Below are 27586 nucleotides of genomic sequence, written 5' to 3' on the forward strand. Positions count from 1 at the left end.
AAATTTAAATGGTGGTGGCCTCCACAGATTTAAACTCCTGCCCAAGGATAAGCTAACCGAGTTTCCAGACTCAGGGTACGGGTTTCCCCACCAGGGTAGCATCTTCCGGTGCCTCTGCTCCCAGCGAGTGCGGCCATCTATCTGCCTCTGATTCTGTGGGCTCCTCTGAGACCCAGGTGTCCAAACTATTCCAAGCCTGCATTTTTTAAGCTGCTCTGGAGCCTTTTCTTCCCCTTAGGCACAGAAAGCCAATTTTATTTTGCCAGGAAAGTAAAGGAAAACCTGTAACTCAGGTTTGTTGAGGGGGCCTGTTGTTCAAGGGGTCTCAGCTTTGGCTGCCCAGTAGAATCACCTGGAGAATTTAAAAGATGCTGGTGCCCAGGCCCGTTCCCCATGGGTTCTAATTCAGTTGGTTGAGAGGGGGGCCCAGACGTCAGTAATTGTCACAAAGCTTCTCTGTGTGATTTTTTTAAAGGTTTATTTATTTATTTTCAGAGAGAGAGAGAGAGCAAGAGAAAGAGAGGGAGTTCACGAGTGGGTGAGGGGCAGAGAGAGGAGAGACAGAATTCCAAGTGGGACTGGAACTCACAAACTGTGAGAACACGACCTGAGCCGAAATCAAGGGTCTGGACGCTTAACCGACTGAGCCCCCCAGGGGCCCCTCTGCGTGATTCTCATGAGCAGGTTGAGAACCCTGTTTTGTTGATGGGCCTGCAGGTTACATTCTCTGTACCTCGTATTTCTCTTCTGGAGGGAGGGAGTGAGGAGAAAAAAGAGGGAACGGAAGAGGGGTGAGGAGGGGTGGGAGAGAGAGAGAGAGAGAGAGAGAGAGAGACAGAGATACAGACAGGCAGAGAGATGGTCGACTACAGCTGGTTTATACACTGTGGGCGTGTGAACTTTTGCCTTTAGTGTGACCTTCTTTTGCGTGAAGGCACTACTGTGGGGAAGGACGGATGGCGAAGCTGCCTCTGGCCTGTATCGCTGGTGTGCGCGTATCAATCAGCCACTTTCTGAAAGGACCGCTGGCCGAGAGCAAAAGGCCCTGCAGGACGAGACAAAGGGAAGTTAGGTTCCCGCGTGGAAAGTGGCTGGTTGCCCTGGACGGTGTCAAAGGGTGAGGACTCCCCCAGGTCGGAGGAGGAGCTGCTGAGAGGTGGAGTGAGGGCGCGGGGGAGGCTGACCCTCTGTCCTTCCCGGGTCCTCTTGCTTTAGAAGCTGGATTATTGAATTTAGCAAGTGAGGTGGTGAGCACGTGTCCCTGATCCAACAGTCTGCTCTGAGCTAACCAGGCCTGAGTGCCAGGCCCAGGCTTAGCACTGCAGACCCGGGACCCAGGATGGCTCGTCCACCCTCTCACCCTGGGAGAACCTTGCATGCGGTCAGCCCTAACGCCTCAGGGGCAGGCATGGCCTGGGGAATGAGCCAGGAGCCGCAGGAACTGGGAGGGTTGAAAGGCCCGTGCCGGGGGTGATCACGGAGGCCTCCCAGAAGAGGTGACATTGGGGCTGGGCCTTGAAGGGTGTTGACAGTTTGCAGCCTCTGAGTGTGGAGTGCTGTGGAGGGCAGGCAGGGACCAGTTCTGGGTGCCCCTGAAGCTCCCTCCGCTCCCGATGCTTGTCACACTTTATTGGGACTGTGCATTCAATGCTGCCTCGGTTGCTACACTGTAAGCCCCCCACACCAGGCACCAGGTGCAAGGAGTCCGCACTGTGCTGCTGAGGCCCGGGATGAGGCTGTTTACAGCAGGCACTCACTAAGGAATGAATGACCGGGGTGCAGATGGCTCTGCCTTACCAAGCTGTTCCCTCTTCCACAGAAACAATTCTGCTTTCTTTGTCTTCCCCGGTCTGCGGTTTCATCGGTTGGTCTTCCTTGACGTTTGGTTAGACCCTAATGACGTTGATTAGCCGTGAGCAGCCGGTCATTTTGCGTGCGATTCTGTTTACCGTTTCTTCACCGTAGATTGTGTGAGAGACCCCGCCCTTCTCAAACCTCATCTGTGTTTTATTTGTTTTCCTTACTCTAACCCCGCTATTCTCAAACCTCATTTGTATTTTATTTGTTTTCCTTACTCTAAAATAGGATATGCCATATTGTAGGGGAGTGCATGTCAGTAAGGGACGGTTCCAGAATGTCACAAGCTGAACACAGCCATGTTCCCAAGCACCCAGACACATAACTGACCGGCGTCCCAGAAACTCCTCCTGTGTCCCCTCCCGTTCAGTACCCGCATCCCCACCCTGGCTGCACCCTTCCTGACTTCTAACACCTTAGGTTACTTTGGCCCGTTATGGTTTGTGCGAGCGGAATCAGACAGAAAGTCCTGACTTCCTCAGGTTCGGCGTTCACTTCTTTCTCGTAGGATTGTACGTGAGGGGCTCATCCACAGACAGCCGGTGGTTTTGTAATATTCCATTTTATGAACATATCATGATCGATCCGTGCTGCTATTGATGGATATATGAGTATTCTCCAATTTGAGATTATTGTGATTAATGCTGCTGGGAACATTCTAGAACATGTGATTTGGTGAACATACGTACACATGTCTACTGAGTGAATACCCAGGAGTGGACTTGCTAGGGCGCGGGATATGCACGCCTTTAGCTCTTAGATGAGAAACGTTTATTGTCATCTCAGTTTCTGGACCAAGGGATTCGTAAACTCAGCAACATGAAAACTTTGGACTGGACAATTCTTTGTTGTCGGAGGCCGTCCTGCCCGTGAAAGGACGTGAAGGCTGTCCCGTGCGTTGTAGGATGTCCCTGGCCACTATCCTCCAGATGCGAGTAGCACAGCCTCCGGACTTTTCCTGTTATTTCCATCTTCTCTCCAGGGCCAGGCATGCAGGTGGCACTCAAGAGATTTTTGTCACACTGAAAATTTTTGTTGTTGCTTACAAAAGACAGCCTGGAGTGGGAAGACCCCCCAGATGGTTTCCTGGCCCAGGGCAGGATGGCGTCGAGCAGGCCCAAACGATGCAGGGCAGGGGCCGGGGGTGGGGTGGCCCAAGGCCGGCTTCCGTCAATGTGCGCTTTCGGGGGCCGGCCTGTGGTCAAGGCCTCGGTCACCCTGTGTGACGACACCGTCTTCCCTGGTCCCCTCTCCTCCTCCGGGCAGGCGTGGCGTCCTGCACCTTCATGAGAGCGGCGGGATCCACGACATCGGCCTGCCCCAGTGGCAGCTCTTGCTGTGTCTGATGGTCGTCGTCGTCATCCTGTTTTTTAGCCTCTGGAAAGGAGTGAAGACATCAGGAAAGGTAATACCTTTCTTTCTCTTTCCGTTCGGAGGTTGGCCGGAAAACAACAGTTATTTTCTAGCTATGATTAGCTGGTTGGTGAAAAGAAAAGGCGGACGTAGAAGGACAGAGCCTGGGTCTGCCCCCACCCCAGCTCTGCCGCTGGCTAACCGGGAGACCCCAGACAAGTCCCTCCCCTTCCCCAAGCCCAAGGCTCCCCAGCAGTAGGGTGGGGGGGTGCGTCAGGGCTCCCACATTCAAGCCAAAGCTCCCCGATAGCAGAGACCAGGGAATGGGACACCACAAGGGGCTCAGAAAAGGCCTAAAGCAACCTATTGACGTGTGATTGATAAATCATGAATTCTGGCCCCAAACTTGAGGCAAACTTGCATCCTTCCCTGGAACGTAACCATTTCCTTCACTGTAAAAATCGGTGTGTGTAGTCTGGCACAGTGCTGAGTGCCCACAGGGGTCTAGGTTTCCTGGGGAGAGGGGCACAGGGTAAAATGACGTAGGAGGGCCACGGGAGTTGGCGTTTTGTCCTGGGTGACCCTTCCTCCTGTCCCCTGTATTCAGTTCCTCGGGGTGGAGTGTATCCGCTTCATGATCCATGTTGATTCTGAGCCTGGGGAGCATCATGAGAACAACAACCCCGTTTGGGCCCCGTGGGGTCCACGTGGAACTTCACTGTACCAAAGAGGCTGTAGTTGAAAAACGCCCTTTCCCACGTTTTGATTGGCAAATGCTGTGTAACAACACACCCCAAGGTGCCGTGATGTACAGTAACCATTTTGTTATGTCTCATGACCCCGTGGGTTGACTGAGATCAGTTCGGTGGGTCTGCTGCCCCACGTGATATTGCCTGGCTGCATATCTGGGGGTTCGGCTGAGCTGGAGCGTCCAAGATGGTGCGTGCTCATGGACGGCAGTTGGTACTGGCTGGGAGCCCAGCTGGAGCCGTCAACCAGAGCATCTTGGGCTGTTTCCACGTAGCCTCTCCAAGCGGTCTGGGCTCCTGACAGCATGGCACCGAGTTCCAAGAGCAAGTTCCAAGCAGACAAGCCCCAATGTGCAAGTAGCTCTTCCAGCCTCTGCTTGCATCATGCTTGCCGTTGGCCCGGTAGCCAAGATAAGTGCTGTGGGAAAGCCCAGCGTCGGTAACGGAGGGGACTGACACCGGTGTGGGTTCACTGGGGGTCACGAGGCAGCAATCTACCATAATCAGGCAGGTGGGGATTGGTGAGAAGCTTTGTTAGGCGAGTGATATGGAAAGTGGCGTGCATCAGGGTATTCCTGAGTCCTTGGTATCCTAGAGTCCTTGGTATCCCTGGTATTCCTAGAGTCCTTGGTAATGCCATTGAGAGCAGAGATAATGGCAGGGGTCCAGCAGCCAGTGGGGATGAAATCTGTCAAGAAAGGCTTGACGTGGAGCTTTCTATCAGCATGTTGGAGACCCAGTGTCTGCCCCAAGGAGGAACCCAAATAAAATGCGGACCGGAGCTGGGAGCAATTCCGAGGTAGGGCAAAACCAGGCTAGGACCACTACCATCCCGACACCCGGCACACAGTAGGTCTTCAATAAATACTAATTGAAGGATTCGTGAGCAAAGGAGGTTAAGTAGGCAGAAAGAAAGAAAGGTGGGTGGATAAATAAGTTGGGGAGGCTCATGAAGTGTTCTTTCGAATTCAGCACAACTTACTAAGCATTTATGAACACCTACTATGTGCCAGGCTTGATGCTAGTGATGCAAGAATAGACCAGACAGATTCCTTCTCCAGGTGCTTATGGTCTTATGTGTGTTACGGACAGACATAGGTCAACCAGTCCCACTAGTTTCTTGAGTCTTCATCCAGAGACATATGTGTGTCCCCTCTAAATAAACAGTGATGGTCGCAAACTGTGCATGCTATTCTGTGTCCTGGTTTTTTGTTTGTTTGTTTGCTTTTGCTTTTTGTCTTTTTTACTGTACTGTGGAGATACTTTCACATCCGGGAGTCAAGATGCATTTTAGTTGAAATACAAACTGGATTTTTCAGCTGTCCTTATATCGATTTAGCAGGTCACCACGGTTTTTTAACAAGAAAATGGCCTAGATCGTAACAGAGTGCATTGCATGTAGTAAAGGAAGAGCTGGCTGGCTTGCAGAATTTGGATTTCAGCCCTAGCGATCCACACATTGGTGTGGATTTCGTCTCGGTGTTCAAGATTTTTTCTTACCATGAGTGGTCAAAAAAGTGAGAGATGCTGCATCAAAATGAGCTCTTGGAACCTGACAGGGGCCGTAAAGACCACGAGAAAGTGACATTTGGCCCAGGTCTCTAAGGACAGGAGCAGGTAGGGATGGGACAGAGGGAAGGGGTTTTCAGTGGAAGGAACTGCCTGAGTAAAGCCACAGAGGCACGGAAGCCCGGGCCAGCCTTGTCCAGCCTCTCTGCACCTTTCCTGGGTATCAGGAGAAGGGCTCTCCCGGCCTCTGCGGGTGGCAGAATTGCAAGATGCATGATCTTTCCCACTGCTTCTGGCCTGAGCCTGAGGCCACCACAGCCTCTAACATTGCATCCCAAGGTTAAGTGCCCGACAGCCATCGCCGAAGTTGGTACAGCCGGCCCCACCTAGGGTAGCACTTGCTGGGAGCAGAGTGTGAGTTGTTTGCAGGGAGCCGGATGATAAGAAAGAGCACAGCTGAGCCCGCTCAGTTCCTCCGCACCTCCTTTAAGGAGGTAAGCCCTCCCCTTCAGAGTGTAATGAGTTGGGGCGGGGAGGGGGGGATATTGCCCTAGGGAAACCCTCCACCCCACATTTTGTGTAAATCCCCCCAGTGTTCTGGCCTCTGGTGGCTGAAAGGGAAAAGGCCCCTGGCAGTCCGTGGGGAGGGAGCTTTCCAGAATGGGAAGCTTCACTCAGGACGTTCCTGTGCCCCGTCTTGAATTGCTTTTATAAACTAACTCATGAGAAAATCAAGAGCATTGCGTGTATCTGCCCAGACTACATCTGGAACGGGACGGAGCTGTTCTTAGCAGGCTTCCACAGCCACAGAGATGGCCCAAAATGAGTTGCAAATGTTCACACTTCCTGTCTTGGCAAGTGAAGGCTCTGTGTCTGGGAGGAGTTGTGACTCCATGGGACAGCTATGATGGTGGGGGGCAGGGCACGGTCTGAATCAGGGAGAGGGGCTGCCCCAGATCACACACACACTGACCTTGGCCCATTGACCACCTCGGGGTAGAGGGTAGAGGTTTGAATGGGGAGTTGGCCCCCAGGGAGTCACTCTGGAAGCACGGGCACTGTTGTTGGCAATCCTGGAGTCCTGCCTGCCCCCCTCCCCGCCCCCCATCTCATGAGTCCTTAGTTGAACTGACTCTTAAACCATAATCCCAGTCACCGAGCCCCCTAAATGTCAGACCAGAAGGCACCTTCAGGCCATCTACTCCAACCTGCTTGGACACACGGGGAAGCTGAGGCCTGGAGGGGGACAGGATTTCACCACAGTCTCTCGCGTGGCTAAGACTTGATCCTGGGTCCCATGTATACACTGGAGTGAGTGATCGACAACATAGCTTTGTGGCCAGACCACCTGGGTTGGAGTCCGGGCACCATCGTTTCCTGCTGGGTGACCCTGGAATTAATGCTGCTCTCTACTGATATACTTGTGCCAACCTCCAGGGCCACTGGGAGGATGGAGGAGAGGTCCTTGGTACCACGCTGGCAGATGGAAATTGATCAATAAATGATCTTCATCCTGCCTTTGTCTCCTTCCCCAGCACCCCTTCCAGTGCTCTTTCCCCACCTCAGAGGACTAAAGGCTCCGTAGACTCTGTGTGCATTGGAGGGAGGCGTGGGCTCGGGCTCCCACCTGCTCTGTTTACATATTGTACTAAGTGTTCAGACATCTTGGGCTCCCCTAGGCCTGGAGATAAATCAACACAACAGAACTGGCTGGGCGTGGCCACCATGCACTGCCCACTGGACTGCCAGGCTATGGGCTGTTTGGGTGGACGGGAAGAGACAGAACACCTCTCAAATTCTGGCAAAGTGTGGTGGGGTTGGGGAGAAAACTGGAGCGATTAATAAAAAGCCACCCGAGTTTTAGAATTTTTATTTTTAAGAATTTTTAAATTTTTAATATTTCTTTTTGAGAGAAGGAGGGGCAGGGGGAGTGGAGAAGGGTAGGGAGAGAGAGACACACAGAATCCAAAGCAGGCGGTAAGCTCTGAGCTGTCAGCACAGAGCCTGACTCCGGGCTCGAACTCACGAATCACGAGATCATAACCTGAGCTGAAGTTGGATGCTTAACCAACCGAGCCACCCAGGCATCCTGAGTTTTAGAATTTTTAAGTAGAAAGGTCATTTTGTTACTTGGAAGTTTCAAGTCATGATTTTTTTAAGTTTACTTATTTATTTTGAGAGAGAGGGAGAGAGAGAGAAAGCAAGAGCTAGAGAGGGGCAGAGAGAGGGAGAGAGAGAATCCCAAGCAGGCTCCGTGCTGCCAGTGAGGAGACCAATGCGGGGCTCAAACCCCCAAACGGTGGGATCATGACCTGAGCCAAAACCAAGAGCTGGACGCTTAGCCAACTGAGCTACCCAGGCACCTGCCCCTCTGGTCATTATTCTACCCAAGTCTTCCCGCTAATGGTTCAATACAAGCTGTTCCTCGCTTGCTTTAGTGACTCGACTGGACCCAGTATAATGGAGAATATCATTTGCATAGGAGCAATGAATGTGCTACAATTTTTATACCCTGGTGTTTTCTCATGTAACATCAGTACATACTCCTCACCGCATGAACCTTGTAGGTCTTCATTATTAGTGCAACTGTCCCGAAAGCCCAGTTCGGAGGGTCACACATTCGGAATCAGTAGAGGCTAAATCAGTGCAGTGTTGTGGTGACAAAGCACGGACATTTCTCATCTCTGTGTTAGAGTAGACTTCAGTGGTGACCCCGAGCAGTGCTTCTCAACCTTTAGTGCCCATAAGAATCACAGGGAGGGCTTGTCAAAACCCAGATTTCTGGGTGTCTCCTTGAGAGTCTGACTCCGTGAGGGTGGGATGGGAGTTTGCATTTATGACAAGTTCCCAGGCAATGCTGATGTCTGTGGTTCATGGGCCTCCCCTTGATGTAGGCAATCCTTTGCCCCATGCCTGGATCTCTGGCAAGATTTTCACACCTTCAATAACAGGGACCGTGCCGTCTCCCTGGGAAGCTCATTCTCTCTTTAGAGAGATCCAGTCATTAGAAAGTTCTTCCTTTTATAGAGCGAAGATCTTCGTTGTGATTATCAATCATTGGTTTGAGTTTGGCAGCCTGGAGCCAGACAAATTCTAGCCCCTATGCGTAGAAGCACAAGGTGGGTGAGAAGCTGGATTTGAGGCAGTGGAAAGCAGCGGCCTCCCTTGGGGACTGAGGACACTTGGCCCAGACAATGGGCTGCTTGTCTGTCTTTTCATCTCCTGGTCCCAGATGGACCAAGTCTGGCTTCTTGTGGCCAGAGATGCACTGCCAGTTAAAATTTGGAGAGCAGAGATGACAGAGCTCAGGGTACAGACTGGGCACATGTTAGTATGAGCTCGCAGTCGGCCAAGGATCTTTTCACACAAGATTTTAGGCAGCTGAACTCACTACCACCTTCCATTCTGAGAACTTTCAATAAGACTCAGATGGTTTCGCTTTGAATACATATGCATGGACAAGAGAAGTTCCCCTTTCTTGATGCTTGACTGCAGTCAGGGTTACAGCTCAGTCATGTCCCCATGGTCCTTGTGTCCTGATAGGTTCCAAATTAAATCCATGTTGGAGCCTCAGACATGACGAATGAGTGCTGCCTGCACATCCCCTGGGAGGTGCCTTGGAGTCAGACCCAAGGACGTTTTTTGATGCGTGGAGTATGGTCTCACCTGGCCTGCAGCTGTGGACGTGAAGTGTAGGGGAACACAGCAGTTAGGACCAATGCAAGGATGTGTGAGGGCTCCTCCTGTGCCTGTCACCAAGGAGTTAGACCCATGTGTTCCAGTTTAGGGGAATAAATCCAGGATTAATGCGGAGCCACCCAGATGCAATGGTTTCACTTTCCAAGGCATGTCTCCCTCCTTATTTGTTTCTGGCAATTTGTCCTCCTGTTGCTGCACTTTTGAAAGAGAACGGAGACCTAAATCCTATATCCACAAAGACCACCACCCCCCCCATAGAATCAGGGAACAATGGAGGAACGGCTGGATAACATGAAACAAGATGCTGATTCCTCTTCTGGTTCCCTCAGAAGACATGACCAACCACTGATGCGTTTAGTTATTCCCTGCTCAGTTGCTCGTTCATTCACTTGCTCCTTCTTTCATTTGTTCTTTGACTAACTCGGTCATCCACTGACCCTCAGAATTATCACTGACTCACTCATCCATCTACTCACCCATATGCTGAATAATTCACTTACCTAACCACACATCTACCACTCAACTGTCTACCCAACTATATATCCAACCATCCAACCATCCAATCATTCATCTATACAACTGCCCAATCATCCATCCATCCATCCACCCATCCAATCATTCATCTGTACCACTGTCCAGTCATCCATCCATCTATCCAACAAATGTTTTTTTAAGCATTCATGTATGCCATGTGCTGGGGGTACAAACTTGAAAAATATAGGGATTTTGCTTCCAAGGAGCTCCTGGCCTAACAGGAAAGTCAGACAGAGAGGATAAATCCCAGTCCTTCAATGTCGGTATGGAAAACAGAATTTTGTTTTTCATATCTCAGTTTTTGGGTTGAGCCCATTATCTTTCTAGGCCAGCAAAGAACTTAACCTGTGGTCATGTTTCAGGGCTTCCATATTCTCCCCAGGAGTGTGTGAAGATTCTGGGGACTGCATAGTGCCAGGGCTTGGGGAGGAGGGACTCTCTGGTGTCACGTGTCCTCTTTTGTTTCAGCTGGGTCTTCTTGGGTCCTGCCTAACCCAGCCCTGAGCACATTTCACAGTCTTCTTTCTCTAAGGCTCTCCATGGCTGCACCTGCCTATGGCAGTGATTTTTAAACCTTGACTGCACATTGACATCACGCGGGGGGAGAGGGGGAACTCATAAAACATACTAAAGTACAGGCCACACTCCAAGCCAATTAAATCAGAAACCCCAAGGATAGGATCTGAACTTTGACATTTTTAACTATAACTTCCCCCAGAGTATTCTGATGCGTAGTCAGGGGTGAGAAGGGACAGTGAGGTTTGTCATCGTCCTAAATCTGTCCCGAGATAAAGAATGGCCAGAGAGCCTTCTTTCTGCTCAGCCACATCTCCCTTCTCGGGCAGTGAGTTGGGAGGAGATGTTTGAATGAAGAAAGAGGAGCCGGAGAGAGGCGGGAGGGAGGGAGGGAGGGAGGGAGGGAGGGAGGGAGGAGGGAAGGAGGGAGGAGGGAGCAAGGGTGGAGAGCATTAGACGTGGGTGTGCTTAGATCTGCCTGGGGCAACTTGAAGGGGTCAGTAGAGGCCGCTCATCAAAGGGGAGGCACCGGCTACCGTGAGAACCTAGTCTTCGTCCCGGCTGCCCCCGCTCCACGGCCGTGCTACCCCGGTGTGCGGACTCTCCCACTTGGTCCTGAGCCGCGGGAGCGGCCTCATCCCGAGAGGGGGCTTGTGGCACGCGTGAAGGAAAGAGTGGGGAGGGCATGGCCGGCCCCCTGGGCGAGAGCCTGACCCCCACCCCACCCCCAGCGTGGCAGTGGAGCCCGGCTCTCACAGCAAGCTTGTCCGCCTCCAGGTGGTGTGGATCACGGCCACGCTGCCCTACCTCGTGCTGTTTGTGCTCCTGGTCCATGGCATCACGCTGCCTGGTGCCTCCAACGGCATCAACGCCTACCTGCACATCGACTTCTACCGCCTGAGAGAGGCCACGGTCAGTGACGAGGGACCACGCACCCGTGGGTCAGGGTTGGGGAGGGGTCTCGGCGTGGGCGGCCGTAGGCCACCTGGTCCTAGGTCTGCCATAAACTTGTGGCATAGCCTGGGGTGGAGGGTGGACCCTTCCCTCTCCCTGCTGCTGCTTCTCCGTCTGACCGACGCCCATTTGATTCGCCCCTGCTGGTCTCCCAGCTGTGATGGCCCGGGATTCTGTGGCTCCATGTGGTGTTCTGTGCAGAACTTTCCAAAGGGAGGCAATGCTCTGTCCCGGGTCCTGCCACCTGCTCTGGCCTCCTAGCCCACCCCAGCCACCCCAGCCTTAATTCCCGCCTCCAGCCCCCAGCCCTGCCTCTGCTGCCATCCCATGATGTCAGCAGAAGCAGCAGCTGCAGCCACAGGGCGCTCTGGACCCCGCTGACTCTCCCCCCACCCTGCCACAGCCTCCTCCAGCTCACTGTCCTACCCAAAGACACGAACGCGGAGTGGAGTCCGCAGCAGTGGAACGAGGCTGGGATCAGAGTGTTGGAGGTATCCGGTGCCTTGAGCAGCTTCCAGCCGCGGCTGGGATCATTTCCCCCTCCTCCCTGAGGCCGGCCTCGGGGACAGCAGCTCAGCATTGCCCCTCACTCTTCCCAAAGGCTTCTTCACACTCTGTCTGAACCCACAGCGATCCTGGCAGGTGGGAGCCACATAGGCTTAGGAGGGACGCAGCTTAGTACTCACCTCCCATAGTGATAACGCTCCAACACACCACAGTGTTACAGTCCAATAACCCAGAGGGAAACCCATTTCCTTAGTCACTGTCAGAAAGATAACAGAGCTTAAGACCCGAACCAGTCTTGTAAATTGTGAAGCAAGCCGGAGTTCGGTTTGTTCTGCACCCGTTTAAATATCTTGTCTTTGTGACGCGTAGACGCTGAGCCCATATGCTGTCTCAGGGAGCAGACCCGATCTCCTCCGTCAGATTGCCTCTCTTGTTACACCTTCGGCTTGCAGAGTAGGGGAAGCCTAGGAGACGTGAGGGAGGTCCAACCCGCGTGCAGATCTCTGCCCGAGTGAGCTGGGTGTAATTCCCCCCCGACCCCGTGCGGGTGAGGAACTGGCATATCAAGAGGTGAAAATGACCAGGGCTAGAAGTTGGAGGGGGGCTCAGATCTCCGGGGTTCCAGCCATGTGCTTTCATCACCCAAAAGATGGGAAAAGTAACTCCACTGGCCCCCCGAGGAAGTCACCGCGGTCTGCGGGCTGGTTTTGAGACAGTAGGAGTCCCTGTCTCTTTTCTGAAGATGCCGTCTCTGTAACTCCTGAGATGTTCATACCCTTTGCCCTCACTCCATCCACATTCTAGCCTAGAACCGTGAGTTTATAAACTTTCTTTGGAAGTCAGGACATCAAACTGAACCAGGGAGTTCCTCCAGGGTGAGCTCATTCGTGGCCACCGAAGGCAGGAGCTGCTAGAGGGACCGCAGGCCTCTCTCCAAGGTCGCTTTGTGCAAGTTTCCGGGGAGTGACGTGGCTGCCCGTCACTGGTTCCGACCTCGTTTCCTCAGGTCTCAAGAGCATCCCTGGGGCCCGCCAGCCATCCCGGAGCAGTGAGGTGGTGCTGTTCTGTAGGCAGCAGAGGGTGATGGCTTTTGTCTGCTGTTTCAGGTGTGGATCGATGCGGCGACTCAGATATTTTTTTCCTTGGGGGCTGGATTTGGAGTCCTGATTGCATTTGCCAGTTACAACAAATTTGACAACAACTGCTACAGGTAAGATCCTTGTTGGGGCTCTGGAAAACTCTAGATCTGGGGACCGACTCCTGCAGGGGTGGGAAAGAGGGTTCCAGTCTGGGGCGAGTCCACTCTTCTTCCTCTGTCAAATGAGGCAGGGTGGACTTTCCATGAACTGCAGAGTGGGTGACCTCTGACATGGCCTAAGGGGGTCCTAGCGAATGCATTTTAATTCGGGACACCTCTTCAACAGGCAAGGTGGGTGCTGGGAAAAGTGAGGCCACAAGACCTGGGAGGTCATGGGGACGGGTAGTTGGGGCAGAGGAGCACCGTGTGCCTTTCAAGAGCAGACAACACCGTCCGGACGCCCAGACAGGCAAGGACTGGTCACATGGGAGGTGCGGGTCTGGCAGGGTCAGAGGTAAGACTGCAGGGTGGACAGAGAAGTCTGTATGTGACCCCAGAGTCAAAAGACCACGTTCCACGTTCTAGCTCGGTTCTAGGTCAGCAGTTAACACTGCCTCCCCTGGGCCCAGTGCCGTGACAGTCTCGGACTTGGGCACAAATTGGGCTGGGTCCCCCACCCGGCGAAGGCTTAAGACAGAATCACACTGGGGCACCTGGGTGGCTCAGTCGGTTAAACATCACCGACAGTGTGGAGCCTGCTTGGGATTCTCTCTCTCCCTCTCTCTCTGCCCCTCCCCTGCACACTCATTCTCCCCCTCAAATGAATAAACATTAAAAAAATAAAAGAGACGCCTGTGTGGCTCAGTCAGTTAAGTGTCCGGCTCTCAATCTCGGCTCAGGTCGTAATCTCACGGTGCGTGAGTTTGAGTCCCGTGTCGGGCTCTGCACTGACAGTGCAGGCTGCTTGGGGTTCCCTCTCTCCCCCTCTCTCTCTGCTCCTCCCCTGCTCGAGCTCTTTCTCTCTCAAAAATAAATAAGTAAACATTTTTCTAAAAGACAGAAGCACACCATCCTCTGGTGCATGACATAGTGGGATGGGTGCATGCCAGCGGGCAGGCTGTAGGCAGACCAGGGAAGTGGGGTGGTCGGCAAGAGCATGGAGGGGAGTGTGAGGTGAGCCTTGCAAGATGGCTGGGGAGTGTGACCGAGGGACACAGAGTGGAGGGCACGGGTGGTGGGGAGACGCCTGAGCGAAGCCAGGGAGGTGCTGTGTCCATGGGCCAGCAAGTCGACTGGTATGTTTTGTCCTAAGACTGCATCATGGAAAGGAAGGCAGGCAGGAAGGTTGGGTCACTTTTTTTTGAAGCTTATTTATTTATTTTGGTAGAGAGAGAGAGAGAGAGAGCACAGGCAGGGGGAGGGGCGGGGGCGGGGACAGAGAGAATCCTAAGCCGGCTCCATATCGTCAGTGCAGAGCCCGACACGGGCCTCGAACCCACAAACCACGAGATCATGACTTGAGCCGAAGTCAAGAGTCGGACGCTTGACCGACTGAGCCACCTAGGGTGCCCCAAGGTTGGGGCATCTTAATGAAGCTCTTGAAGGCCTTGAAGTCGAGAAGCACGGGGGAGCTACAGACAGTTGGTGGAAGTGGAAGGCGGGGCATGTGATTCCCCAACAAGAGCTTGCTACCAGCCCCTGGTCCCAACGTGTTTCACCCGAAAGCTGTCAGTCCGTCTCCTGCACCTGCATGTCCTGACCCGCTGGGGCGCCGGGGTCCCTGTGGCGGCAGGGAAACTGGGGGGTGGGGGGGGTGGGTGGCATTTGAAGCAGCCATTGCGTATCCAGTGCGGGGCTCAGGGAGCAGGTGGGGCATCGGGTGACGTGAGTGAACGGCGCTTCTCTCCCCCAGGGACGCCCTGCTCACCAGCACCATCAACTGTGTCACCAGCTTCATCTCTGGGTTTGCCATCTTCTCCATCCTTGGTTACATGGCCCATGAACACAAGGTCAACATTGAGGACGTTGCCACCGAAGGTGGGTGGGCAGACGCAGCCCACGAAGGGCGGGGGCTGTGGGAACGAGAGGGCTGGGCGTGGAGGCTTCCAAATCTTCCAGCTGCCGCTGAGGCTGTCAGTGGGGAGTTCCCGGCAGTCCTGGCCCCTGCTTATGTAACGGAACCTTCCCTGAGTCGGGCTAGGCAGGATCGATTTTGGAGCTGAGCGCTTGACATCCCTTCATTAGTTCTCACACCGCCGTGGGTGGTAAAGTGTTAATCGGCCCACTTTACAGGTGAGAAAACTGAGACTCAGGCTGTGTGAGCTGCCCAAGGTCACCCAGCTAGTGAGCAGTGGTGCTAGTGTTCAAGCCCTGAGCTGTCCGACTCTGGAGACTGGCCTTCCCTACTGTTTTCTCGTAGTCTTATGGCCACAAAGAGGTCGAGGCCCGGGAGGGAACTCTAATGGACCCCGAGGACCACAAACTTTTCAGAGTAGGAGGCTCCCTGAGGGTGTGCGGGCATGGGCCTCGCGGCCTGGAGCCTGGAGCTGCCCGGGCCAGGCGCTGCTCTCTGGCCTGGCTGTTTGAGGTCAACCTCCCCGGGACCGTGACAACCTACGAGCTGGATCCAGCTTCTCCTGTCACCCGCGGACCCTTGGTTGCTCTGCCTCAGGTGACTGGCCAAGTTCCGCGGGGCTGGCTGGGCTGACGGCCTCAGCTACCCTTGTCCCATCGGCAGCTCCGACCAGCGGGCCCAGCCGCTGACGAGGTCCTCGGTGTTTCTCACAGGAGCCGGCCTGGTTTTCATCCTGTATCCAGAAGCCATTTCCACCCTGTCGGGATCCACATTCTGGGCTGTCGTGTTCTTCATCATGCTTCTGGCTCTGGGAATTGACAGCTCGGTAAGTGACCCTGCTCGGGGTACCCCACCACACACACGCTGGGCCCGACCCTCCCCATCCCCCAAGTACTCAGCCTGACGTCCCCGCTTGGTTACCGGTTGTTTCCAGAAAGCCCTAATTAAATGCAGACAAGGCCTCACTCAAAAAAAGGGCAAGACTTAGGCCAAGGTTAAGAACCAGTAGAAACGTGATGGCATCACAGAATTCACATCGGAAGAGACCTCCTCGGAGCCAGCCGGGCGCCCTCCTCTCACACCTAGGGGAGCTGAATTTGGAGGGGGCCCGGATGGAACTTTTCTTCTCTAACCAAGCACCCTTCCCATTATATTTCATCACCAATGGCCGACACAACACTTTGAGTCTCATTAGCTTCTTAGTACCTTTTTTGTTAACCCATATGTGAGATTAGATTTCCGGACCTCTTTATGTCTGTGTCCACCTTCGGTACGTCATGCCCGAAAATTTGCAAGAAGTCTCTGCGTAGGGAAGTGCGTTGAGAAGGATTCTGAGGCTGCTTCCAGGCTCGTAGGAAGGAATACTGATTTTGATTAACACCGTCTGCCGAGGGGACAGGGGACACGTATAGGTAGAGAGTGACAGCGTGTGCACCTCTTATCTGCCATCCCAGGCTTGGGGGATCACTGGAGTGAGCACATGATTATTACTCATATGAGACCCTTTCCGACTCTGAGAGTCTGGCGTGAAAAATCCTTGTCAGAAAACGCTGCCTCAAGTTCCAGCCACCGGAAACGCTCTTTTGGTAGTTGTTTCCAGAAAGCCCTCTGCTTATATGCAGGTAGATTCCATGCATGAGCAGTTTGGCATTTTACCCCCTGCCCTCTTCCTGGGCTAATCAGTACTGGCTCAGGCCAACTGCGTGGGACCGGAGACAGGTACCTGTGATCAGAGGGACACAGGAGTTAACTTTCCAGCCTCCCCCACATAGTTTGGGAGTTCTGAGTTTGGTTGAGGACAGGGCAGAGTGGGGTGAGGATGAGGAGGAAGGCAAGGCCGCCACCAGGGTGCCCGTGTCTCCTGGGCTTTGGGAGGTCCCAGGGAGCTGGGGCCTGGGACCCAGGTGCGGGCAGTCTCTCATCCATGCTCCTCGCCCTGCCTGGCTCCGTGCAGATGGGAGGCATGGAGGCCGTCATCACAGGCCTGGCGGACGACTTCCAGGTCCTGAAGAGACACCGGAAACTCTTCACATTTGGTGTCACCTTTGGAACCTTCCTTCTGGCCCTGTTCTGCATAACCAAGGTGAGGAGGGGCTGGGCCCTGGGTCACCTGGAGCTCTGGAGGCTGCATTTCAATCCAGTCGGGCATCCCCAGCCTTGGAGCTGGGGTGGGGAGGGCCAGGGTGAGCTCAGCGGGGAAGGGAGGCAGGACCTCAGCCCTGCAGCCTGATCCCCTGGGGCTAACCCCCCAGTGTCCTCAGTCTCCCGCCTCTGAGCCTGAAGAATTCCAGGCTACTCTTTCAACTGCTTATTTGTTTGAGGGGCAGCCAAAGTCCCTGTGAAAGCCCTGTCCCATTTGCTGGCTGAAATACCCACCCTCAGGCCCAGGGACTACAGAAGACCTTCAGTAGAAAGCAAATATGCAACATGGAGACAGTGGAACCACAACCCTGTCACCTGCCTTCTCAAACAGGGTTCTGAGCCAGCGGGACAGGGGGCAGGTGAATTGGGGTGGATGTGGTCCGTGGCCATTTCTGGCCGGGATGGCCTCAGGCTTTGTCTCTCCGTGCCCAGGGTGGGATATACGTGCTGACCCTGCTGGACACCTTTGCGGCGGGGACCTCCATTCTGTTTGCCGTGCTCATGGAAGCCATCGGAGTCTCCTGGTTTTATGGTACGAGCAGGGCCCTGGAAAAGCCTCACCCCCACCCGCAGAGGCAAAGGGGCTCTCCTTTTCCAGCGCGGCCACGGCCTGATTCCAGAGTCGAGCAAGTAGCTTGTCAGGGAATAGGTCTTCCAGCCCCCAGCTCATCTTTGCATGAATTCCTTTTAACGGGAGGCTGCAAAGCCCCCCAGGGGCACCCAGTGCCAGCTTTTAGCAAGGGACTCAGGGAGCTGCTGATCCCCAAGCCGTGCAATTCGTTCTAGAGTGAGATCGCCGCATTTAGCAAACAGAATACAAGACGCCCAGTTAAACTTGAATTTCAGATAAACAATGAGTAATTGGTAATTAATTTACTGTTAAGTATGTCCCAAATATTGCATGGGATGGAATTAAACCAAAATCTCTTTCGTTATCTTTCTGAAATTCAGATATAACCGAGTGTCTTACTGTTTCTCTGATGACCTTATTCTGGAGCTGAATGGGGAGAAAGCATTACAAACTGTCAAATGTGTTCTGTTTTCTTTTTTCCCCACGTGTCGCATCAAAGAGTTAATCCACGTGAGTCTGGACATCACTGTTCGTTTTTTTTTTTTTAATGTTTACTTTTGAGAGAGACAGAGAGAGAGAGAGCGAGAGAGCGAGAGAGAGAGAGAGAGAGAGAGAGGATGGGGGAGGGTAAGAAAGAGAGGAAGACACAGAATCCGAAGCAGGTTCCAGGCTCCCAGCTGTCAGCATGGAGCCCGACGCGGGGCTCGAACTCACGAACCGTGAGATCACGACCTGAGCCGAAGTCGGAAGCTTAACCCACTGAGCCACCCAGGCTCCCCCGTCATCACTGTTCTAAAAGACAGGGAACAGGGCAAAGTGGCAGGCTTGGGAGCCAGGCCGCCCTGGCTGTGTTACCTGGAGCAAGTCCCCTCTGCTCCCGGAGCACTGTGTTCCCCCTGAAAAACAAATCAGAATGGCACATAAAAGGTGATACTGTTTTTCTTAACTTTTTAACTGCAATACAGTCGACACACAGTGTTACATTAGTTTCAGGTGCAAGGCATCGTGATTGGACACCCCTGTCCATTACTCAGTGCTCCCCAGGAGAAGTACAGTCACCATCTGTCACCAAACAATGTCACTACAGTACTGTTCATTATCTTCCCTGCACTCATGACTTACTTATTTTCTAACTGGAAGTTTGTACCTCTTAATCCCTTCTGTCTGTGTGTTGTATCCCTTTCCCGCCTGGCTCCCCTCCAGCAACCACCAGTGTATTCAAGAGTGTGTGTGTTTTTTTCTTTGTTTCTTTTTTACTTTGTTCCTTTGGTTTGTGTTTTAGATTCCACATAGAAGCGAAGTCATATGGCCTTTGTGTCTCTGTGGCAGACATGGTGACCTCTAGGTCCGTCCGTGTTGCCACAAATGGCACTTGCTGGGTGTCTCTTCTTCCCTGTTCTTCGCCAGCCACTGCCGGCGCCCGGGGCTCCTAAGTGCCAGCGTGTCCGAGCCTTGCCCTGCTGCCCCCTGGGCAGCCTGACTCTCAGGGGAGGGAAGCAGGGGGCGGCCCAGCGCTCCTCAGGGACCGGTGTAACAGCCTGCCCTGTGTGTGCACAGGTGTGGACAGGTTCAGCAACGACATCCAGCAGATGATGGGGTTCAAGCCAGGCCTGTACTGGAGACTGTGCTGGAAGTTCGTGAGCCCCGCCTTCCTCCTGGTGCGTACCGTGTGGCCCGGCCTTCCTGGGGAGAGGGGGCTGTGTCTGGGCTGGGGGGGCGGGGCGCGGGGATCTTTGCTTTGCGGGTGGAGGTTCTGGGGAGCAGAGCCCGGGTTATGCAGAGGGGACACTCAGGACACTCAGCCCCGCCGTGGCAGGGGCTCCAGGGGGGCTGTGTGCACCACCACTCGGCCCAGCTCCAGGGTCACCTTGCCACTCCTTTTCTCTGTTTCTGGCTCCCTTTGTCCCCTTTGGTCATCATTTGCTTGCTGAATGAATTCCTCCTCCTTCTCTACCTCCTTTCTCTTTTTCTCTTGCTTTCTTGTCTCCGTCCCCTGGCCCCTCACTTCCCACGGATCTTCCACTGCCTCTCTCCCACCCGCTTCCTCTGTCCTCTCCCCGTGGCTCCCCGTCCTGCTCTGTCTTCACGTCCCTCCTCCTGTCCCTTCCCACTGCCCGCTGTCCCGCAGTTTGTGGTGGTGATGAGTGTCATCAACTTCAAGCCACTCACCTACGATGACTACATCTTCCCGCTCTGGGCCAACTGGGTTGGATGGGGCATCGCGCTGTCCTCCATGGTCCTGGTGCCTGCCTACAGCGTCTACAAGTTCTTCAGCACGCGGGGCTCCCTTCGGGAGGTAAGCTTGGGGCCGCCAGGCGGTGCGGGGGACAGGACGGGAGGGATGTCCCCGGTCATCCCCGATGCAACGGGAGAGGACAGACACGAGGACACGGACCCCAGAGCCGCCACCACGGCCAAGTCGTTTCCCGCCCCCCGCCCCCAGTTTCCACACTGGTACCCTGGGGATAGCGCTATGGATCTTGAGAAGACACAGGAAGCGCTCAGCACAGTGCCGGGCACAGAGGACACGTTCAAGGCTTGCTGCCCACTGTTATGTCTGTGTCGGGTGCACACATGCTCTGACTGCACTCAGTCCCTACCGATGTTTATGTGAGGAGGTGACACTCAGGTCTGTCGTGTCCCAGATGCCCCCACTCTCCCAGTCTGAGCTCACTGTGACCTGATCATCGAAGCTTTTACCTGCCTCCTTCCTGAACCCGACACCTTCCTCTCTTACTTGTACGCGTTGTGTGTGCATGTGCACGGAGAAAGGTTGAGGGAACGGTGCCTTCACTCTCAAATTATGTCTGTCCTATTTCGTTGATAGGCCTTTTCTTTCATAAATAATGGTGACGGTCTTTTCCTAATGTCCTTACTTCGGAAGATGAAGTTTCATTCCTTCATCCCTTCATGCCCTGACTTTCCAGCTATTTGGTGTGAGTCTACACGGCCCCAGCAGTCCGCTGGGCACCAGATGCAACTCCCCAGAGCTCACATTCTAAAGAGGGGACAGACAGACAAATGAGGGCATCAGGAAGCGGGCCACACAAGGGCTGGGGGAAGAGGGTCCCAGGCCGGGCTTCTCTGTCCCCTCCCCCGGCTCCTTGTGACATGTTTTCTGTCCTTGAAATCCCACATCCAGGAGCCTCCGGTCACCGGGAGGGTCTGTGCTCTGTCAGCGCATCCTGGGCCTGAGAACCACGATCTGCTTTGCGCTTTTTATTTGTCACACTGTGGGAGCAGGGAGGGCGTCCCACCTTGCAGGGATCGGTCATTGATCCAGATGCCTTCCCGAGTCCCCGCCCTGTGTCTGCACCCCAGGGAGGGCTGCCCTGATCCCCAGCAACGCTACTCCATCTTCTGGGCCCTCGTTGTGCTCCGAGCCTGTCCTCTGCAACATTTCAGCTGTGGTTTCGAAATTGCCCGTGTGCTTGTGTGTTCCCCAAAGCACAGACCGTGTGCGTCTCCTTGAGCTCTGCAGCCCCAGGGCCTCACCTCGTGTCTGACCACAGTAGTCGACCCCATAAACACGGACTAGACCAATGAGTCCGTGTGAACCGACCCGGGCCACAAACAAGGACAGTGTGTCTTGTGTGGACCTCACACGCTGTCCTTGTGGGACTTCAGGGCCAGAATGCAGGTGGCCTGTGTCTGGGCTGCCGGGAGGTGCTCCTGGGCCCGGCTGAGGCCTCCTCCCCCTCCCCGTCTTCTCACAGAGGCTGGCCTATGGCATCACCCCGGAGAACGAGCATCACCTGGTGGCCCAGAGGGATGTCAGGCAATTCCAAGTAGGTGCAGGCCGGACCGCTCTGGGCGGGAGGCCGGACCGTTCCAGGCGGGGGGCCCTAGCTGCCCCCCACTGTATGCTGGCTGCACATACCACATGCTACAAAACCCTGAGCAGCTGTGGGGCTATCGTCCCAGGGGTGTGGTGTCAGGAATGGCAGAGAGGGGCCTGTCCCCTGCTTCTACTAGCTTCCAGCTGCCCCTCTGCTCCTTGGTCCTGGGAAACCACACGTCCAGTCTTTCCGAAGCTTTATTTCCTCTCTGTAAGTTGTCACCCTAGGCTGGGGATCTCTTATCTCGCAGGATGAGCCACAGGATGGCCTAAGTCCTTTAACTTTAAAACCCTGGGGGTTGGGGGCTGGGGGAGGGTCCTCGTGAGCCCCCTGCTTCAGACTTGCTGTGCCACTTTGCGAGGCTTCCTCGCCCTTTCTGGGCCCAAGTGACGGTTAGGGAGTCAGCCTGCACGTTCTCTGGGGTCTTTGGAGGGAGGGGCTGTGTTCTCTGCCTCCCCGTGCTTCCGCTGTCCTTCTGGGCCCCGGGTCCTCTCGTCCCCACCCGCCTCTGGCCTTGGCATCACGACCCTGCCATCTTCCTCCACAGCTGCAGCACTGGCTGGCCATCTGAGCCCCAGGGAGGGACCCTGCCGTGCCGACGTCCAGGTCCAAGGCTTTGCTGCCACCCCGGACACAGTCTTGGGACTCCTCTCCCGAAAGATGTTCTCTCCATCCCTACCCCTCTTTCCCCAGTTACAAATGATTTAGTGACCTCGTTTTTATTCACCTTCTGTTCATCTGGCCCGGAGGCTTTGAGCTTGGATTGGAAAGTCTGGAGGGGGAGGAGGAGGGGAGGGAACAGGAAAAGTGACTTCCATCGAGCCCCTTTTGTTTTGGGAAAGCCTCACCCACCCTGGGATCTGGCCCAGGCTGAGCTCCATCCACGGCTCGGGCAGAATTCACCACTACCTTGCTTGCACTTTGGGGCCACAGGAGAAATCCCGCCTGCCAAATCAGAGAGAGGATGTCGCTTTTGGCCAGATACCATAAAACCGAACACAAACAAAAAGGCCGGCTGCGTCTGGGGCAGGGGATCCTCTCTCTCTCTTGCCACCCAGTCAGCATTCTGGTGTCTGAACCTTGATCAGGGAGCGTGGCTTGGTTTGTTCCGGTCATCAGTCTGGATAGATGCTTTGGAGGCTTGTGAGAAGAATCCTTCATGGTTAGTTTTCACTCTGGCTAAGCTGAATCTGATTTGTGCGTGTTCTGGAACATTCTTCCAGCTTCTGGTGGTCAGAGGGTCCAGAGCCATGGATGTCACGAGGCAAAATGTAGATGAGCCGCAGTGAGGAAGTTTTGCAGAAGTACCAGATGAGCTCATAGAGGCCACGTGCAGGTCTTTGTCTGTCGGGCACATGGGGCCCAGAAACCCATCTGTGGCTTCTGAGATCTTTCTGGGGGACTTGGGACAGGAACCCAGCGAGGCCAGAAGTGTGTCTGTACTATGGAATTCTCTGCCGTCCTCACAGGGACAGGTGGATGCCCAAGGGCATCCTGATAGGCTGTTTGTTTATCTGTTGTCCGCAGACACCTGCAAAGGTCTTCCCTGGGAATCCCACCCAGCACGGACCAGGGCTCTCAAGTGGTGGGGAGTTGGCCCTGAAAACTCCCTTTGTCTCTCCTGATGGTCTTAACTTGGCATCTGAGGGCATGGTGGAGCCAAGCAGGTAGCAACCTGGTCAGTCAAGTCGAGGGGAAAATATTCTGAGCTGAAGGAGCAGGATGATGGTTTTAGAGAATTTGCAGGTTGACTTCTGATACACATTTGCAAGTGCGCCCTCTGGTGGTGGTGGTGGTGGTGAGTTTCAGCTCATTCAGAGAACAGATTTGTAGTTTGGGAAGTTGGTGGCATCTATTTGGGGTTTCTGTTTATGGTTTGAGTCTCTCATGCCTTCCTTGGAAATCTAGATTCAGAGGTTCTTGTTGTGACTGAGGAAGCCCCTATTGAGGAATCTTGGGCCATAAATAAATAAATAAATAAATAGGCTGCTCATACTGGGAGTGTAGGAAGACTCACATCCAGAAGGTACTTTGCATAAGACTGGGGTGTCCCTGAGCCCGATCAATCAATCATGCAGTTTGTGGAAGAGGGTTATGTTGGGGGCGGGGGGGTGGTGATGGAGCAGGGAGGTGGTCTTCTCTCTGAAGGTCCTGAGATTTCCCTGCTAAGTCAGTGTCCTTGGGTCATTTTTTGGAGAAAAGTGGAAGAATCAGAAGACTTCTGATATTTTTATGTAAAAAGGCCAGTTCAAAGGCTAAGCCCAAGTGGCAGGTGTCTTGGACTGCTGTGGAAGGCGGGGCCTGAGGGCATCCAACGGAGCTGAACAATAAGGTGGGGGCGAGGGAGATGAGGGAAGGGCGACCCATCACAGGTGGGATCTGGTCCCATAAGCGACTTCAAATCCTCCCGTGAAGAGTAACTCCTCCCTAGGTGTTCTAGTCGTTTTACACACAGTCCCTTCATCCCTGTCACCTCCCATCTTCCCAGCAAGGATTGCACGGCTGGTTTCTGTCCCATTTCCCAGGTGGGAACACCAAGGCTCAGTATTTCGGCCGCTCTTGTTCAAGTTTTCTCAGCTCCTAAGGGATCCAGTCAGACCCTCAAGTCGGATCCCGTGCCTCTTAGCCCAGAGCACTTTGAAATCCCCAGCACACTATGGTTTACCCCACCCAGGGCTGCCGTTAAAAAATAAACAAAACCCAGTCAAGTGGCCAGGGAGTGTTTCCTAGCAAAAGAGCAATGTATTGGAAGAAGGGAAGAGGGGAGAGGGCGTCATTTGTTCACAGCTGTCCCCTTTTTGATGGACTCAGTCACTCTGGGGAACAGCAGGGCACGAAAGGCAAGTCTACTTGGCTGAAACGAGGGCAAGCAGAAAGAGCCTGTGTGTGTGTCAGGACAGGGGCACGCTTCAGAGGGAACCTGCAGTTTTCTCTTTCCATCTGCATGTGGCCCTTCTGCCTCCAGACATCTGTCCCGAGGGTGAATCAGAGACGCGGTGCTAGCTGACCCAACACCAAACCAACGCCATGGTGCTGCCTTGTGTCGGGAGTCGGCTCCTGAGCTTGGGGTGAGGGGGGTCTGGCCCCGAGCCCGGGCCCCCCCGGGGGGGGGAATGGGGGCCCCAGGAAGCCCTTGGAAGTTCTCATGGAGGTGCTGGCAGGCCTTCTGGGCTCACCTTCCACCCACACTTAACGGAGGAGGAGTATGTGCTTTATCCTGAGTAACATTTGACTTCTTTTTTGTGGCCTTTTTTTGATAGCAGAGGTTACCCGAGATAAGGGTGTTCCTGTGTACTGTATATGACACTTTTGCTATTTTACCGGGTTTTTAAAGAATTATTATTTTCCATGAAATGTAAACTCTCCATTTAAGACCATCGCCTTCACATCTACTGGATGTCTAGTCATTTCGCGACCACCCGTCAGTGGATCGTCATTCTAGATGCAGATGAGACAAAGGAGAAGGGAGCCGCCAACTCTTGCCAATATCCTGCTGAGTAAAGGTCCCCAAAGCTGCCTTAATTCTCAGAGGGCGCCCCTGCCCGGTGGGGGGGAGGCTGTCTCTGGCCGTATGATCCATACGGCGGCCCTGGTGATGTGAGACGGAAGCACTCTTACCAAAGACGTCATTTCCTAGCAAAGAAGCCCACGGAGCTCATTTCGTATGTTTACGTCCTTTGAAAGCCAGGGGATGGGGAACAGAGAGGAAGCGCGTAGAAACAGCACAGCTTTCAGAGTCTGCAGGGATCTGGGTCTACCGCTGCCCAGCGGGGTTCCTAAGGAGGGGTCTCTTCATCTCTCTGGGCTTCAGCTTCTTTGTCTGTAAAAGCAAGGGTCAGATCAGATCATCAAAGGTCTCATCCAGTTAAAAAATGTTCCGGTCTCCACGACAACGTACTTGTGCTAAATTTACAACGAGGGAAGCACCTCGCTGACTGTGAGTCTTTCCAGAATGATCTGGTGGCCAATAACCTACTGAGTAGAGAAATGTCAGGTTTCTGGCCTCCAGAACTTTGATTTTTCTGGACATTCAGTAGTTCCTCCTTCTCCAGTATTTCTTCCACTGGTGCCAGAAACACTTGGTATTTAAAAATAAATAAATAAATCCAACCCATTTGTGCTCAAGATCTTGAGGGTAACATGTGAGGCCCCGGTGAGTCCCAGGATCCACAGCTGTGTGGGTATCAGCATATTTATTGCCGCCATGTCAGAAACCACCGAAACACTGGTGAACGTGAAGTTGCTTTTGGGGTACCCGCCCTCAGCCCTCTGTTTCTCCACTTCTGTGTAAATAAGGATTGTCCCAGTGGTGCCCTCTCTGTGTCACGGACTGTTCCCATGTCATGCAGGTGTCTGTGTCTGGTGTGGATTTATTTTAAAAGCTGTTCTCTTCATGGAAAAATCAGTGTACAGAATAATAAAGGAGAATTTCCTGTGCCGTGTATCTAGTAGTGGGTTCTCTCGGTCACGAAGGTAAAATGCTATGAATTATGTAAGGCAGATGGGAGTGTCTGTGATCAGCCTCCAGCTAGTAAGGAAGAGCTTCTGGTCAGAGTGGTCCACTTTTCACCCAAATAACTCTTTTTATAACCCATGGAACAGGAGACTGGAGGGGGTTAAATATGTAATCCCAGCTCTGAGATTGACACGTATGTTTATTTTTTTTGATTGATTGAAATTGAAGCCACTAACGTAGTTACATTGTTTTTATTTTTTTTTTTAATGTTTATTTATTTTGGAGAGAGAGATAGAGCACATGAGAGTTGGGGGGGGCAGAGAGAGTGGGGGACAGGAGATCCAAAGCGGGCTCTGTGCTGACAGGCTGACAGCAGGAAGCCCAATGAGGGGCTCGAACTCATGAACCATGAGATCATGGCCTGAGCCAAAGTTGAACACTTAACTAAATGAGCCACCCAGGAGCCTCCATTGGTTTTATTTCTTAAGACATATTTTTAATGAATAACTCTGTGTCCAAGTGACACAGAGTTATCTAGTTTTGCATTCCATTTCTAGGGCTGAATTCGATTGAATTCAATGCACAATCTATTGCTACACTTTCCTGGGGAGAAGGATACATTAACGCGTAGGTCCTTATTGCTAAGTACTGTCATTATTGGGGAAGGTGTGAGCTCACATTAGGATTTTCAATGCAAGTCAACAAGCAGACACAGTGACATCAATATAAATGAGGTATTGACAAAAAAAAATCCAGTCTATGTCTTTAAATATGTAAAAGGCAGTCAGGGATGGGTGGTAAACCACTCACAAGAAGATTAGACCAGAACGGAGAATGGGCTGTTGCTGGAAGTGGTGAGCTCCCCATCACTGGAGACATGCAAGCAGGCAATGTCTCTTGGGTAGGTTATGGAGGGGACTCGGTGTCACATAGGGGCGGGGGAGAGAGGGTGCACAAACTCTAAAGGCCCCTCCGTGGAGCTTCTTTTGGGAGAATCACGAGCCCAACCTCACGCAGCAGCGGTAGGACAGGTAAACACACATACCAAGGGTCTCGAGGTGAGGACTGGTTTGCCCTGTTGAATTGCAGCTGGGCGGACATCCCAGGGAGGGTTTTATGATTCTGACCATTTGGTTTTGACTCCGAAATCAGAGTTGGGGTTTATTATAGTGAATCAAACAAAAGGCAGTCATGCTTCCAGCCTTCCGTTTGTGCATGCTGACATTTAACGAGTGTCTGCAGCCCTGCGGGTGGAGCGGAGGGAGGTTGGGTCAGAAGCTGAAAGGGCAGCTCTTCTGGGGACGGTGGGGCACCTGGCGACCCTGGCTGCCACCCTGTGCCCTAGGCTGACAAATGTGGTAGGAGAAGACTCACCGGTGAGCCTCACTTTGGGCAACTGCTAGTCTTTTAAATTTTCCCCAATTTAATCACAGCTTTTGGGAGGGACGTAGCTTCATTTTTATCTCTTTCCAAAAGCACTGATATGTGTCATCTCTCTCTCAGGGACTCAATTTTTCCATCTGTATAATGGGTCAGGAGTTATTAAAACTGTTTATGGATGGACTTGAAAAATGTCAGAACCTTTTGAAATGAAACGCAAATTTTGTCTTCGATGAGTTTGTGTCTACTCTTCTGGGAGACAGAATGCACGTGTCCTTCAGAGTCTCAGATGTTTGAGACTCATGGATATATGTGCATATAAGCTTTGGGGGCCTCCCTCTTCTGATGATACACGGTGTTGGTCTCTG

The 27586-nt window shown here is 53.4% G+C and overlaps 1 protein-coding gene across 1 annotated transcript in view; it reads left to right on the forward strand.

The window, feature by feature from the left end:
* SLC6A2 (solute carrier family 6 member 2) overlaps positions 1–21953 on the forward strand; it is a 45620-nt gene extending 23667 nt beyond the window's left edge. The window contains exons 4-14 of the mRNA XM_049621214.1: positions 3124–3262; positions 10995–11129; positions 12785–12888; positions 14669–14793; positions 15544–15656; positions 16785–16913; positions 17405–17504; positions 19101–19201; positions 19672–19839; positions 21260–21331; positions 21930–21953. Of these exons, the coding sequence (XP_049477171.1) occupies positions 3124–3262; positions 10995–11129; positions 12785–12888; positions 14669–14793; positions 15544–15656; positions 16785–16913; positions 17405–17504; positions 19101–19201; positions 19672–19839; positions 21260–21331; positions 21930–21953 (1210 nt within the window). The remainder of the gene's footprint in view (positions 1–3123; positions 3263–10994; positions 11130–12784; positions 12889–14668; positions 14794–15543; positions 15657–16784; positions 16914–17404; positions 17505–19100; positions 19202–19671; positions 19840–21259; positions 21332–21929) is intronic.
* Positions 21954–27586: the final 5633 nt, after the last annotated feature.

The sequence above is a fragment of the Panthera uncia genome (genome assembly GCF_023721935.1).
Source record: "Panthera uncia isolate 11264 chromosome E2 unlocalized genomic scaffold, Puncia_PCG_1.0 HiC_scaffold_19, whole genome shotgun sequence".
NCBI classification, from domain to species: Eukaryota; Metazoa; Chordata; class Mammalia; order Carnivora; family Felidae; genus Panthera; species Panthera uncia.